Source organism: Seriola aureovittata, chromosome 3, assembly GCF_021018895.1.
Source record: "Seriola aureovittata isolate HTS-2021-v1 ecotype China chromosome 3, ASM2101889v1, whole genome shotgun sequence".
NCBI classification, from domain to species: domain Eukaryota; kingdom Metazoa; phylum Chordata; class Actinopteri; order Carangiformes; family Carangidae; genus Seriola; species Seriola aureovittata.
In genome coordinates this window covers 12,677,388-12,694,383 of record NC_079366.1, presented here as the reverse complement: position 1 = coordinate 12,694,383, position 16,996 = coordinate 12,677,388, and the positions used below count along the sequence as shown (strand labels likewise).

At 39.9% G+C, this 16,996-nt stretch overlaps 2 protein-coding genes across 4 annotated transcripts in view; both read left to right on the top strand.

The window, feature by feature from the left end:
- Positions 1–10,537, top strand: part of prkcaa (protein kinase C, alpha, a) — a 141,699-nt gene extending 131,162 nt beyond the window's left edge. For all 3 annotated transcript variants that reach the window (XM_056372075.1, XM_056372076.1, XM_056372077.1), the window contains one exon: positions 4,727–10,537. In XM_056372075.1, coding sequence (XP_056228050.1) covers positions 4,727–4,891 — 165 coding nt within the window. In that variant the 3' untranslated portion in view covers positions 4,892–10,537. The remainder of the gene's footprint in view (positions 1–4,726) is intronic.
- A 3,209-nt stretch (positions 10,538–13,746) lies between these two features.
- LOC130167040 (voltage-dependent calcium channel gamma-5 subunit) overlaps positions 13,747–16,996 on the top strand; it is a 39,187-nt gene continuing 35,937 nt past the window's right edge. Inside the window, exon 1 of the mRNA XM_056372990.1 lies at positions 13,747–13,981. The gene's annotated coding sequence lies outside the window, so the exon portion shown is untranslated. The remainder of the gene's footprint in view (positions 13,982–16,996) is intronic.

Genomic DNA, 16,996 nt, shown 5'->3' with positions numbered 1-16,996 from the left:
GTGAAAATGAATTACTAGATACATTTCCCTACAGGGCAGCGTTTCATAGACCACGAATACATTTCGGAACAAAACTCAAATCCCATGCATGAAAAACTAAAATGTTCATGAAATATGAGCTAAGTTCAAATGACAGTTGCCCTTTTGTAAACTGTTCACTGCTAATGACAAGCTAACAGTTCAACAAAACAAAACATGATGTTTAGGATGATGATGACAAAAGTGGAGAGCTTCCCATGCGAGTGGCTTCAGGGAGAGGGTGCAAGAGAAAGAGAGGGAGAGAGAAAGAGAGAGAGAGAGAGAGCGTCTTGGCATAACTCTTAATGGAGGCAGGCACTCATTTATCATCCTAAGTAGCTGAGTGTTCTTTTAATATGCTTGAGTGCAGAGGCGTGCACGTCTGTATGTGTGCAGAGAGATAGAGAAAGAGAGAGAGGGAGAGCGAGATTAAAGATGAGAGAAAGTAGGTCAAAAACCCATGTAGCACACTATGTCACCGTGTATGGGAGGATGTATCAACAGCATAATGGCTTTGGTCTCACCCCATAAGGTTTGGCTGAATCACACAACGAAGAATAGGAGATGTAAGACCAGCTCTGTGCTTTTCCAAAAGGGCAAGTTTATGTCCATAAAAACGTCACAGAGGCATTGAAGCAGATTTTCATAAAACCATAGTACATACCCGAATTCATCATCTGAGCTTCATTCTGCTCCTATAAAACCGTTTCCAGATTATTGGAGGTCCTTTTTATCTGTAAAGTGATGCTATTTCACACACAAAAAGTGCCACGAGTGATCACAACATGATAACTACTGCCACAAATCTAGAGTCCCACATCCTTTCTGTTCTAAAAAACAGAGATGGACCAGAATAAATGAAGCGTATTTGTCAAATATTTCCAAAGACTCAGCACTGTCAGTTCAGCAGCTGAAGCTTCATGCCACATACACTTTGATTACACACTGGTTAGAGTATCACTATCACTCGAGAGCAGAAAACAGACATTTTGGTGATGGGGATTGTCGGTGGAGGTCAGAATGAAAAATGTGTTGCCTCGCTTGAATGACAGATGGTCAGTGATGGATAGAAGAAGACAAGTAGACAGTAGCGGTTGAAGGATCCTGGCGATTACCCATCAGGTATCTGCTGTGTGGGAAAGAGAGAGAGAGTACATTTAAAGACAGCACACACACACACACACACACACACAGTTACATTTGCTCCCGATCTTCTATCCACTCTGACAGGGTGGTAGTGGCTTGGAGCGAACGTCACCTGTCAGGGACAGCAGTCATGGGAGGACATTTAAAAAAAAAAAAAAAAAACTCACACACAAACACACACCTCAGAACTGTCTGTGTCTCTACGTTTAGGTGTTCTGTCTTGTTCACTTCTGTTAAATCATCTGCATCTGTCTGGCCGCACCAGTAATAAAAAAAAAAAGTAAAAATAGAAATGACTGTACCGTTACAGACAAATGTCTGTATACACATACACACACACACTCACACACACACACACACACACACACACACACACACACACACACACACACACACACACACACTCAGACAGACACACAAGTGCTTGCTGGTACACACAGGGACACTTACGTAAATGCATACATACACACGCTTAGACAGTGATGTCCTGTCTGTGAATATAATGTAGGGCAGCAGTGGATAAGGCCAGTTAGTCATGAGTTAGTCAAGAGTCTCAAAGCCAGGTCACAGATGGTTGTGGGCTTAAACCGACAAGATACCAAAAATTAAAACTGATTGGAAAGGACTGAAAATAAAAGGATGTGTAATGGCTGACCGAGGGCCTTCCTTTCTGTAAAACCTCCTTCCATCCTCCCAAAACAAGTTGCCTCTGCTTTACTTGTATTCATAGTGTGGATCTCTAGTGAAAACCCAGTGGGGACACAGGTCCTGAACTTGTGTCAGAACATGCGTGAGTCTGTCAGTTACTGTATAGTCTAAAAAGAGCGGTCAAGTGCAGTTCAGTAGTGACGGATGCTTTGATGGAGATTTCTGTCCGCTGGGTTGTTTTGGAGAAGTACATGTGGCGGGTGATGCAGAAGTCAGAAGACGCCAAGAGGTCTTTGCTTATAGCAGTTGGAAACACCTCTACTTGGCTTAAGAGTTGGGGGAAAAATCTGTCTTGTCCTGAAAACGTTAATATTCTGTCATCAACCCTACCCGAACAAACGTATAGCAGCTACAATTGAAAATGCATTGAAGATAACACAGAGAGACACATTAACTCAGCAAGGCCGCTAACCCAATGATAATCTAACTTAATCTGACAACATTTATTTCATTTTAAAAACTCTAAACTAATTGACCTTCCATTATCATTTATATTTCTAGAGTAGGCGTCGGACAATGTAAACAGTTTCATACTGTGTGTATTGGAACATCTGATGTAATTTTTGGTGAAAAAACAACCCTTTGAGTCTAATACACCAATTTTTATTTCTATGACAACAATGCCAAAAGTGGTTTTGGTTCGCATCATCCTTTCTTTCTATTCAAGTCCTGTGTTATAGAGGCCCGTGGCGTTTGGTTTCACAGAGTCAGTTATCCTCACAACCAGCTGCAGAACGGTATCTCCCTAGGGAACATGAACGCTTATCAAGTGGCGCACTTGGTCCCAGAGTGCGTGTGTGCATGTGCGTGTTTGGGTGTATGATTGTGTGTACACATTTACGAATGCATGCATCCGCGCAGGTGAGCCCAGTGTGTAGGTGGACTCGCTGATGAGGATATGTGGAGGATATGAGGATGATGTATGCAGCCCTCTCTCTTTCTCACACGCTCTTTCTCTTGTACAATCTCTTTTGACGTTTTATCGATCCGTCTCCAGTGAAGACAGAAGGATAACTTAAAAGTTCTTGAATGACAAGTCTACAATTTGATTTGATTAAATAAAAAAGAGTTCTCACCTCCACCAGAAGAACACTCTCTCTAATGCTCTGTGTAGGTTAGCGACTTCGCAGACCTTCAGTCACTGATGGGAATACATCGCATTAAAATGCAAATGTTTTATGTTGACACCAGTGTGCAGGGTCTAAAAAGGGTTGCGTAATAGTGACTGTCAGAACATTAAATATGGATGCTATTGATTCACGTCAAAGAGTGCAGATGCCAGACTGACAGGTTTTGGGTAAGCATGTGGCCAAAAGTTGAAAATATGGTGCTGGTGCAGTTTGAAACAGGGTTGGATTTGATGATAGACTTTTCTCCTTTAAAAGAATGCTAAGGGGGCCGAGGCACGCTGGCAAGTTCGTGTTAGAGAGTACACTTGTGGTCAGATCATCCACAAAAGCCTAACCCTAAGGGGATACTGATAGCCTAGAAATATAGCTATGATAATACATAGCACCGTGAATTAGATTGGCTTGGAAAGAGATAAAACAGTTGGTTTCTTTGTCCTCGAGTCCTAAAACCATTTCCTACTGTTGGTAACAGTTGTTAGACAAAAGCAGTTTGTGTAGCTTTTGAACAGGATCCGCTCATGCGTGCTTCTCTTGGTAAAGCAGGTAAAATAGCATGTAAGATGACTGAGCCTTGCACCTCTATCTTTGCCCCAGTTGAAGGAAAAAGGTGATGCAAATGCAAATCTCAGTGGTCTCAACCGACATCAAAATTCTCTGAAGTGCTAATTCATGCACCATGTGACATGATCCGTTTCCTTGTCTTTGTTGTAATTTGATTATCCTCTCATCACAGAAACATGGAAACACTTTTGATGTCTCCTGTTAAATACTGACAGCTTGCCTCCCTCTTATGAACACACCAATTAACCCTTTTGTGACCTTGTCGCACCTTGATACTGTTGCGATTTTTGCTCAAGGAATCATTTCATTCTTCTGTAAGATAATCAGCTTTGACAGTTGTGGGTCAAATGCTCAAAAGCATGTACGTAGCTGAGTCGCAGCAGGTTGTTAGATCATTGCAAACACAGCGTGCCTTATTACAGAGGTCCTGACACTATTTCCTCTCATAGCATCAATCCTGGGCCTTGTTTACAGGAAACTGCTTTGCTGTTCCACAGCTGTGACAATGTTGATTTGTTATTCAGAGGAGTGCATTGCGTTTCAGGTGAATGAGATATAGAGCATGTAATCTGATGTTGTTAACTCCCTCTTGCATAAATCAGTGGAAAACCGGGGGGATCAGGTGTGAAATGTTCTCCTTTTTTATGTAGGCCAGGGGACAGGGTGAAGATTCATTTTAATTAGTTGACAGGTTGAAGTGGGAGAACACACAAATGCTGCTTTTTGTTCTGTCCATGCACATTGTGAAGTTTCTCAGCCTAGTGTGATTTTATTGAATAAAATGAATGGTGATGTCAGTGGAAGTGACTGATGATGTTTGATGATGACTATGATGATATGTGTCCTGCGCTTTGGGCTCATTTGTGAAACATTTCCAAGAAGTTCAAACCAAATTCTGCTGAATGCAATGGCGGCTCTTGTCTTCCGAGAATTTGCTGTGAACTGGCCTTCATAGAATTGCAGTGTGCATACCTCTGCCAGTGCTTCAGATTTTTCTTGTCTGGTGTGGCTGCTTGCACTCTTCATATTATTTTACATGCCTCATTTCTAAACTTCTTCTTCTCCCTCTTCTTCTTCATCTCCCTCTCTCTCTCTCTCTCTCTCTCTCTCTCTCTCTCTCTCCTCTCTCTCTCTCTCTCTCTCTCTCTCTCTCTCCTCTACAGTGTGGCAAAGGAGCGGAGAACTTTGACAAGTTCTTCACACGCACTCAGCCCCAGCTCACACCACCAGATGAGCTGGTTATCGCCAACATCGACCAAGCCGAGTTTGCAGGGTTCTCTTTCATCAACCCACAGTTTGTACACCCGTCGCTTAGCAACAGCGTATGAGAAGGATGGGGAAACCTCCTTGAAGAACCTCCCTGCTCACTGCCACCCACTTAAACCTACCGCCCATCTAACATCTGACCACAACTTGATCAAAGGCCCACTTTATGTATTGGTTTTACTCATAAGCAGGAATTTAGCACATCCATATTTGTTCTTTACTATGTGTTTACCAGTATAGATTATATTGATTAGACTGTTTCTAATTTCCTTTAGTTTAATGATTAGCATGCACTATAGAAAACAATGTCCTTTCTTAACCCTGTGATTTATAGTGAAGGTTTACCATAACTGGAGGCACTTGGACCGAAGGGTGTCAGGCTTTATTTATATATGCCAGTATATGATTAAGTTAGGAGAATACATTAATCTCTGCCTGTATAACCAAGAGAATATTAAAGGATTCAGATTTAAAGCACAGGTTATCCTGGAAAGGATGCCTGCGCAAAAAATTCATGCTTACAAATCTCAATGGATAAACATTATAGTCTACAGATCTAGTCGGTGGGTCATAGTTTGTTTCTATATGGATAATCATCACATTATAGATATTACTGTATGTGATGACGGTGAAAAACACCCATATAAAGCTGTGTAGACGCTATAGCCAAATATGAAGGAGAGGTGGTGCAGGAGTTGAAACAGCACCTTGTGATTCAATGTTTTCTGTATCTTGTTTACACTTTTCTTATCCTTTGGTTTCATGGTGACAGTGTAAAATTATATTTTAGTACAAACTGACTCCAGCCACTCTCACCTTAGAGCGTGCAGAGCAACAGTTATGTATTTGAATAATATGCAGCCTGTAAAAAAGGAAATATGTGAGACACATGGGTATCAAAGTGTCGGAATTGGTTTCACTTTATCAAGACTTCACTTAGCTTAACTGTTAGCTCCCGATTTTACCTGGTTTTGAAAGCAGTGATTTGCAGACCTATTTCCCAGCCCTCACTGAGCTGCACAAATTAACCTTGTCAATAATTTTGTGGACACACAATCAACAGTAATCAGTTTAGCATGTGGGCCGTGGAAGAATATATTATATCTACCTTGAAAAAAAAACCAACCCTACAAAGTTTACAGTTTTTCATGTTTTAACACTAGTCAGTGTTAATGACTATCCCTGTCCCACAACTACAAAGCCTCCATTTGGTCATAAATGTCTTAACAGAAACAGTACAAGACATTTTAATACATTTTTTAGAATATAACATTAACTCATGTCTTTGTGTATTAACCATGCAATGTTTTATTGCATACAGTATCATGTCCTCCAGCATAGATAAAACACGTGTGTCAGGTTTCTTAGATACAAAAGTTGCAAATGAAAAATGTTGTTTTGCTGTCCCGAGAACAAACTCTTCTTTCATTAGGAGTATGTCAACATAATCATTATTAGTTGAATATGAACCTTTTTTTGCCTTCATTGTTGCTTCTTCATTGTCTTTAAACTAGATCTGTTTTTACTCTACTCTTTTCTGTGAACTCATACCTATTTTTCCATTAGATCAGATGAATATTTTAATGTATCTAATATCAGTGTATAACTCCTTTGTAAATAATCCTGAGTTATTTCAAAAGAGTATAGCAAGTTACAGTTTTATACCAACACCTGAATGTGCTTTTATTACATTAATTAGATAAACCAATATTTGTATGTGTAAAAAAAAAAAAAAGAAGAAGAAACAACTAGGAACATAACCCAGTAGAGATCAACTTTGTAACAACTGGATGTCTTAAATAGAATCCAGATTTAGCAAGTTGTAAAAATATCTGTTTTACTTGTGTTGGCAGATTTATCAAATCTTTTTTTTTTCCTTTTGATTTTCTTTAATCATACTCAGTGATTTTTACTGCACATTGTGTGTTGATTGGATGCGTGTCGGGCTGTTGGCCGTCCTTCTGTATCTGCATGCTGTTGGTAGGCATCATTCATGCATGTGATCTGCTAAATGCTGCATGCTACAAAGTATGACACCCCAAAGAGTTGCAACCCTTAAATGATGCGCCACACAAAATGTAATATTAGAGATTAAGAGTCACTCGTTGAAGTTGAATAATGGCCACGGTTATCTTATATTCATGTTGATTACAATGGATTCCAATAGTGACAACTTTTCACTGTGGGGGGAAAAAAAGTGTCAGAATGTCCACAAAAAACTGCATCAAACTAATCCTACATCATAATGCACTTATTCGCTGTGTATCCGTATGATATATCTCAGTCCTCACACACGACTCTTTACAAACCAACTACAGGAAGTGAGTGTGAAACACTCAATAGAGAGACTTAGGGTGAAGTGTCACTGTAAGCATAACTCTAGATTGACTGACTGAATTTCAAGTGGGCCAGTAGACATCACGGTCAGTAACCATAGGACGAACAAGTCTGTAAGATTGTGACTGAGTTTTAATGACACAGCTGTGCAGCAGTAATAAAACACTGAAAGTCAGAATGCTCATGCAGGTGGGTGAGCTGTGTATGAAAGCAAGAGTGAGAAGCAAGAGTGATTTTACCAAAAAAAAAACAAAAAAAACAAAAGAATCCTGAACGCCAGGGGCTGAAGAAAGTAGAATAGACGTTTATTGCAGATTGTGAATTTAAATAGATACTTAATTTTTTTCTGAAACCTAGCCACTGGCTCTAGAGCAGTAGTCCTTTAAGTAGGAGCTTTATATATAGCTACATTATGGCCCTGGTTGGTATAGCGATGTGGAACCCTGAATCCAGATCTATGGTGAGTTGTGACTCAGAAGCACTGCTCGTTGCTGAGCCAGTGGGACCACTCGCTCTCTAGTGTCTCATGAATGGGGTTTATGTTATATTTTTAATGTTGTGTTGTTGTTGTTGTTAATTGTTCTGTTTTTTATTTTTATTGTTATTTTTTTGCTTTTGCCATTTATCTTTGGCTGTTGTCAGTGTTGTCAGTTTTATTTCTCTAGCTTCTGCTCAAGAAATTCAGGAATGTTTTCAAAGTATATATCACATTAGATAACTCATATCTGACCGATATAGATAGGAACTATTGAACCATTTGTAAAATTTTTCTCTGTGTTTTTTCTAAGAGTCGTGCTCTCCTACTGTGTTTCCTATCGTATATAACCTTTTGCATGTGCCAAACCTGGAAAACCCCAGAACCCGACAATAGCAGCGTTGCACTAGCTGTAGTCACATGGATGACTCTCTGTGGCAGCTTCTCCATGTATAGGCTGAGACCTGCCTAAAGCCACACCTGCTGTACACTCTGTTAACCACATACCATACACTAGCATGCTGCCATGAGTATACCGGTGCACATTGTGTCAGTACACATTACAATGCCAGTCAGTTTGATAGTCAACTCACCATAAACGTTACTATATCTTCCTGCCTGTCTAGCCTTGGGCAGAATTGTGTCTGAAAAACATTTCAACTTGTGGGGCATTTGATTTTAACATCCACAGTGAATTCCTCAGAAAGTGAGAGGAAATATTCCTTGTACATACTCAGTTTACTCAGCAACAGTCCTGCTCTGGTCTGAACTTGCACCTCTGTATGTGCTGACTCAGTAGTCTAGAACCATCCCTTTAATTGATTCTCTGATGACTTTGCTCCCCAGTCTTCTTTCTTCTTGGAAAATTTTTCAAAATATCATGTCAGAGTCGGTGTGGGCATGAAAAAAAAGATTAATACTCTCCCCTTGTGTGCCTTTCCCAACTTCAACAGTGATACTTTACATCTTCCTCTTGATCCTCATCCACCGTGTTCTACTCTAAAGTCTCTACTCCTCATGTATTTTTAATCCATTGTCAAATTAGCTTTGTTAATTTACTTTTACTTAGTTTTACTCTGTCAGCACACCTCAAAAGTCTCACAAATGTAAATAAAAGATCTTAAAAAAAAAGACTACAACAAAAAAAAACTGCATGCTTTGTTCACATAAATGGTCCACCATCTGGTCTGTAAATCAGAAATTTAAGCACATTTTATTGACTGACACCAATAACCTTTAGTCTGAAAAACTATGACTTTACTCACCCTTGTCTGCTTGCTTTACCTTTACCTCCCTGTGCCTATTAATGACTGAATGATGTAGTGAGTTAATTAATAAATGTATCGACAATATCAAAGGATGATACTCGGGGAGTGAGGGAACATTGAACATGTGACGTAAGGACAGATGATGATGGCTTGTTTGAAGGATAACCCCTGTGCCTCGTCACATTGAACCAGCCCTCCCTCGTTGTCTCGTGTACTCCCTCTTTCATTCTACCTGTTCCTCCGTCCTCAGTGCCTGGGCCAAGTCAATCCATCATCTTATCGACAGTGTCCTCCTCCTTTCACCCTTTAAATCCCATCAGGTCAGGAAAGCAGTTGACATTTCTTATAATTCCCACATTTAGCATCACTTCCACTTTTTCCTCCTCTTTACTGATTGCCCCTAATACTCCATGGGAACGGAATTAGCCAAATGTATTTAGTGTTTTACTTTGTTTACATTCGTTTTGATGTCCTCACCTTTTTGTTTGTAACATTATGCAACTATTTTACCTTAAGATAACAGCTTCAGAATCATTTGATGGTACACTGACTTGTAAGGAATGGCGCTTCTTTCATTCCCACTTGGCGCCCTGTATTCCTGATCTTGGACTATGTAACTTCAGGTTGAGCGGGTGCAAGAAGTGCATAACACTTTAGGGCACTGCGTCACACACACACACCACCGATTATGGGTCCGTTAGCTATAAGAAGAAGCTAGCTCGATATTCTTGGTAAGGACATCATGGCAGAGGCAAAGCGACTAGCTCCTAGCATCTACATTTTAGCACACAGCTGCTGTGGGTTCAGATGTTTTCAGTCAGTCAGATTAACCGAATGCTGACTTGATATGAGTCGACAGCGTGACTGCTGGTTTGTACTGAGGGCATGATTTTGTGTTTGTTGCCTGAGCAAGTGATTGTCTGTACATGAGCTGTTAGCTTCTAGGGGCACGCTGCTTCCCGTACCCTTGACTGCTGGACAAAAATTATTGAAGCCGCCAGCGCCCTGTAAATACCATCTTGTGGCTGCAGAGGCTGCTGTTCAGTAGAAGTTACATAGTCTTGCATTAAGGGAATAAGATGGCCAGAAAATAAGGAAATAAATTTCTTATCTTAAATGAAGAGTTTTGAGAGAGAAGTCTGTTATGATTTTTTTTTTTCAATTGGTATTTCTTACAATACTCTGTTTAGATACCTGTTTGTTTTATGTGAATCTTGCTTTCCTCATTGTAGTAAGTCATTACTCTCCACCGTGTCCTGTTCGCTATGAAATGAGAGCGTTGAAGTGGACTGCCATCTCTTTGGCTGTTACAGAGTACAGGATCAGTGATGTGCTGGAATGCCTTATCTCTTAACCCTTACATTAACATGGTCCCTAACTCTCCTCTCTTTGTTAATTTATAATCTCAGCATCCCTGTGGTTGTACATAAATGACTTACAGTAGATATCTACATAGACTGTAAAAGAAAGAATATATTGTATTTTAAAAATGGTGTATGTTTTCTTCCCTTGTCAGCCTGAAACCTTCAAATGAGTCTGAGCTACTTACCTTGTAACTGATTGTGTCATTTGTACCTAATGTATGATAATGCTAATAAAAAAAAAGAAAAAGGAAAATGAGGTCCATACTTATGTGGTTGAGTGTTTTTTTGTTTGTTTTTGTTTTGTTTTTTTTTGTCACCTGTCGGGTTTTCTTATTAAAAAGTTAACAAAGGCATCTAAAATGTTGAAAATGTTGTAGTGAGATTGACTTTACTTCCATCCCTTACTGTATAACCAACCATTGCATTAGGAGAAATACCGCCACAGTATTACTCAAACGAATAGTTAAGAGAGAGTCGAGCCTCCCTGCAATTCCGGCACCACTGCAATCACATCCTGTGAGTTCATGTGCATGTGTGTATTGCCACTTGCAAGAGTAGTGTTAATGTTGACGACAAAGATGTGTTTGTTTTCACAGGTGTGGGTGTTTGCATGCATCAGCGTGATCATGTACAGTATGTATGTATGTATGTATTTGGGAGTATGTGAGAGTGTGCTTTTCTGTGGCTCTTTGCGTATGCAGAGGTGTGAGTTTGTGTGGGGGTGGTTGGTCGATTGTGTGTATGTTTCAGGCTCCTTCATTAGTTGGATGGCTGAGCTTGAGTGTTGGTGAAGGCAGAGGGGTGTTAGTGATGGAACACAATAGCGTAGCACTCACTGCTGTCAGAAGTTATCAGGGGAGACTTGGATTGAGGAGCATCACGGCCTGGCTGTCTAAGAGCTGACTGACACTGCTAGATTCCTACTAGATTTCACTTAAATTAGGATCTGGGCACACCTGACCTGAGGCTTTGCTTTTCAGCAAAAAGAAGATTTATGTGGAGCCAATTAGCCCATTTAAAGACGATAGACTATATATATAATGTTTCTATTCTGTTAGTCTGTAAGAAATGTATATGGTCATTTTTAGCAAGAGATAGAGTGCAATGCTGAAAAAAGGAGAAAAAGTCTCTTAGAAAAGATTGTATCTTAGAATTCACAGTGAAGTAGAAACAAAGACAGGTAAAAACATCTTGCTTTTGCTTTCTGCATGGTCCCTGTTATTGTATTGTTCTTTGAGAAGTTTTGATTTCTTCTGAGCTTGACCTCTTCTCATTTTGGACTTTCCTCTTTCTTGTTAGTCACAAAACTCCAGCCACTATACATATCCTCAGACTCCTCGGTTGATGGCTTTCATCTATCTTACTGATGTTTTCTCAAATGAGGGCCCGTAATTACTATCGCTATCCCAGCTGGAGGGCGGCCAATATCCTAAATGGTGGCTTAAAGTGATAGGAAGAGTTTTATAGGGTTTTACAATGTGGTGTATTGAAGATATTAGAGGTTTCAATCCTTGCTGTGCTGTTCTTGAATGTCAAATGAGTCTATCATAACCATACAACCTATTTGACATTATGTGTCATTCCAATTGCATTTAACAAATACAACTTAATTACAGTGTTCATTTGATTAAACAGGATTTTTTTTTCTCTCTCCTGGCTTGTAATGTTGTCATATTGTACAGTGTTATTTAACTTGTGTTCATTTCTTCAAATGTTTTCAGACAGCACATATAGCTGCCATCTGATAAGAGAAAGCCCTGCAGTATGTTGACTGTGGACCCAGCTGGTGTGTGAGCTTTTGTTTAACACATATATGTTTCAGGCCACTGGTTTCTCTCATTCTCCCTCAATTACACAAACAGACAAATACACACACACACACACACACATCCACACAACTTCAGCACTGCTTCATCTGTTATGAAACTGCCAGAGCTAAGTCATATGCAGCCGTATTGTTTTGTTATGAAAGCTGTTCTGGCCTTAAGTAAAACAGATGCATTATTGTTACAGTCTGATACACATAGGCATCTTTGTGAATAATGACTAAGCCAGGGTGTATTATAGAGACTGAATGATTTATGTTTATATTATCCAAAGAAGAAAAACAAAGAGAGAAGACGATGATTGCGCCATGTTTTTATGAGTTTGCATGTAAAAAGTACAAAGTAAAGCCTTAAAAACTCCTTGATTCTCTTTGCGCTGGTCAGAGAGGGCACAGAATTCCCTGATTCCCAAAGGATGCTGGTAAAGAAAAGTTTGAAAAGAAATAAAATTTGCCGCAGGCTTTAATGTTTGATTGTCAAAGCAGAGGACAAAACAGCACAGGAGAGAGTAAGTTTGCTTCAACAGAATACAATGATGTAATGTGTCAGAAATACGTTTCTTAAATAAAGAGACGCAAAATGGGATGAGAGAGGTTCTGATTGTCTTCCTGTGAAATGAGTGAGAGGTTATGTGAAAGGCCAAGTCAGAGCCAAGCTGCTGAGAGCCTCTTCACTCACTCCTGCCTATGATCAGCCGGCAACAGAATGAGGTGGTTAGTCATACACATGCATGGGATTCACCAGATGCTCCTAAATGACTGAATGAATGCCCATATGCATAGAGACAGTTTGTGCCGACGTCAGTCTGACAGCTGCTCAGATGGATCTGCACTTTCCTGAGTGTATGACAAAATGCCATCATGAAACTATCACATTTTACGCAAATTTAGCACTAGGCTACAGCCTTAATTTGTCCAGTCACTGTTTTCTGCTCCTGTACTCATCTGGAAACACATGTATAGACAATACAGTACATCTGTTTCCACGAGGTAAGAACCAGATGTTGCATGGATGAATTTATATATGTTATAATACAGTAATAGTATGTATTTAATTAATGTAGCCTATATTCTTTTTCTTCTTTTTATGGGAAAACCCTGACATGAAGAGTGACACTGGATTTTCTACACAAAATTGTATTTTTATATCCCAACATGCAACCAATCTCCAGAGTAACTCAGAAAAAATAAATAATGAACAGTAGTAGGAAAACCCAACAACGATTTGTTTATATATAAGATATAATATGATATAAATTTATGTAGAAAAGAGTGTCAGACTTTTGCCATAAAAGGAAGAAAAAGAATATAGTCTACATTAATTAAATACATACTATTACTGTATTATAACACTTAGAAAATGCACCTGATTTAGTGATGATTTTGTGTGCAAATGCAGCTTCTGGGCATTTCAGGGGCCTTTTTAGATGTGCATTAAATAAACGTTGAAAACTTCTTATATTTTGTAAGTACTTAGCACAAACATCTAAAACAACGGCGATTGGAAGTTTACTAAACTAACATCTGCAGAAAGGGGTTGTTGCGCTGTGGTTTGAACCATAAAGTCATTGAAATTGTTGTTATCCACAGCACATGAACGCAGCACCTCCCCTACTCCTCCACACACCTGAAGAAAAAAGGAGTACTGGTGCGGAGCTGGGTACCACGTGCCTTGCGCCACGCGGGTAGTACTGGCTTCGGATAGTATAGTGGTGCGCGAGCTACGCAGCCGCGGGTCCCGTTCGCCTCCACACACTGGTACACTGGTTTAGCGCGCGTCAAACCCGAGACATCGCGGAGCGACTGAACGAGGAGAAAAGAAGAGGAGAAAGATAGAGGGAGAGGAAGAACAGTGCTTTCCTCAACGAGTCTTCTTCGTGAAGGTAACAGGCTCAATAACTGTTTCTGTCTTTTATTTTTGAATTGTAAAGTTAAATGTCACAGACATTTTGTGCAGGGGAAAGGACTGCTTTGTGTGTTGGTTATTGTTACTCACGCCTCGGATGTTTTGCTTAAAGCCAGTTAGACTGAGCCTCGTGTCAATACTTCTATTGTAAAATAGACAGTTAACTTTGCTCTCATAATAAGCTTGGAAGCCTTTACTAAACTACATAAAGTCACTTTACCCATATTTCTATGTGGAGTTAAAGCTCATATTATTATGCTGCAGTTTATTTCATCAAAACTTGAAGAATGTCAGGGGAGACCAATTTCAGCTTGAGTCTACGTTTGCATATTTGGAGCCTATCTAATATATTTGCCTTTTCTTTGCCCTCTGACGCCCCTTCAACACTGCGCGTCCACTACAGTTAGACACGTCCGGAACTCAACTCGCTTCTGTTATTATAACGTTTTAAAACCGTGTCCATGGGGTCCGCTATTCTTTTCAAGATGTAATTCTCTGCAGTTTGAAGAAAGAAAAAGTGGTGTGACACAACAACTCAGTTTTAGGGTGAGAGAAATAAAGAGAGAAGAAGAGCTGTTGAAAATGTTCCTCTGTGCAATTAAATAAGTTGTGATGCAAAACCTTCAATCGGAGATACGGAAGGCAACACTCGGAGAGGGTCTAAGACGGAGTTTAGACGGGTTAGCCTCAGCTACATTCATGTTTAACAACGCTGAATGGACTAAGCTTATTATTGACTGATTGTTCACTATGGCACCGTCCGTGACCGCTTCAGCACCGCGGACAGAGATTTGAGCTCGAGCCAAGGATTAAACGGCAGGAATAACACACAGCTGGCTCTCAATACACCACAGAGGATGGAGCCAACACACAGGCTCCGATGCACTGGATTCACAGTGGCATGTGTATTTAAAATTATCTGAAAACTAATGACAAAATGACGCAGATTACGCAGATGCCAGCGGAGGGTCAGTAGTCACCTACATTTATTAGATGATTCAGAATCATGAATTGATGCCTTTCTTCTTTTTTTTAATTTACTGCAACTCTATGGTAATAACAAAAACTGAAAGTAAACAAAACCTGAGGTTCAATCGCAATTTGGCTCCTGATTAACAAAAATATGGATAATGTTTGCAGCAGTAGACAGCCCACAGGTATAATCTACTTGGCTGACATCCACTCCTCTGTGTGCCAGCCAGACAAATACTGTTGTAGCACAAACTTACTCTGGGATGGTGTGTGGGCTGCAGGGGATTATGTTTCTGCAATTGCAGAAGAGAAATACTTTCCAGCCACTGTCCAATACAGGCTGCTCACACTCTCCGGATGAGAGCCTACTTGTTGCAGTGAGACAGACATTGATATAATAAATGATCCGTGTTATCCTGGACATGATAGTGTAGTAGTTCAGACTGAGAGTCAAAATGGAGAAGTACCTCTGGTGTAATATTTTGTTGTTGTTCAGTTTCAATTCAGAGAAACTTTTAATGGTTTAAATATGTTCAGAACAACAAGCTTTAGTCAGTTGACCTAAACCCTGCTGTTTTTTGTAGACATTGTTTTTGACTAATAACATCATTAAAATGCTGCAGGGTTAGGGTTGCTTTCAGCTCTATGCAGAATCTTACCATGTTGTCAGAAGATAAATTGCATCTCTGTAATGCAGATTTTCACACAGCTTCACTGGACAGTCATAAGAGATTCAAGGAGAGGATTCACAGACTGTGTTACAAAGGGCTTTACAGCTCATCCTTGTGTCCTGCCATAAAAGTCATACAGTCTCCCTCCATTTCTCCTCCACCCTCAGCAACACCACTGTTCACAGTTTACCGGTGTGTCACTCCTGCCAACAGGAGAAACATAGCTGCAGGTCACCATTGATAGAAATGTCTGATGCAAATTCCATATTGAGGAACCTGGACATGCTCAGTGTTCTCAATGTGCATTGGACAGTTATATACACTATGCATATACCATTGCACTAGCTTTAGGTCAGTTAGTGTTACGGCAATATCCAGGTATGACAAAAAGCTTGTTTGATATCACTTAATACTAATATTAGTTAAGGTTAGATAATACTTATCAGGTTTTTTGAGTAAAACTGTAAATTCTTGTTTCATGTGTTGTTGTGAGGAGCATATTTATTCATTAAAAAGTTGTTGCCATGTTTAGTCAGGGGGTTAGATATCTAGGAGCATGGCATGGAAAAATGATTTTGTTTTCCTTTCTTAACCATTTAGTAACTTCACTTTCTATTCTTAGTGTGTATATGAACCATGCTGCACCATAAAACAAATTTGTTAAGCACAATAAATAGGCATTCCCTGTAGCGTCTGCCTACTCTCTTGGCTGCACCTCATTGGTTTCAGTGATCACTCTAAGCAACATCCTGATGGGATATGTCCTCAAAAAGTAAACACAGTGCTCTTTAGTGATTGGTGATAGGTAATATATAGTACTGTGGCTTTACACAGACTCTGGTATTCACTGTTGAAGTCCTACAGCAGTTTTGTACAGTACATAACTATTAGAACATATATACCAATATAAAATTGCATGTTCTGTATCTCTGATGAATTCTTGTCTTTATTCTATGTGTGTTCGAGTACTTATATTACACCATGAACTGTGTCCTGCTTATCTTTTCCTCTATAATCTTCTATGATGTATGTGTCTCTCTGCCTTTGTCCTGTTTTCCTCCATATCCCTACTCCAGCATGTAAAATGCACTACCAGATAGGGAGCCTTGTTTTGGGACTCGCTTATCAGTTCATTCATGCTTGACTAATTCGGAGGCCTCTCTGTATAGTGTTGCCTGGCGACAGGGCCAAGTCAAGCACTTATAAATGGGAGATGGGTTCTCACAACGAACACGGGAAAAAGGATGTTAGTGCTATTGCTTTAGGTCACTGTATTTTTTGTGCCACAGTCAATGTGTGTCCACCCTTTTAGAGATCACCACTGTGCCATTCACTTGGGTTTTATGACA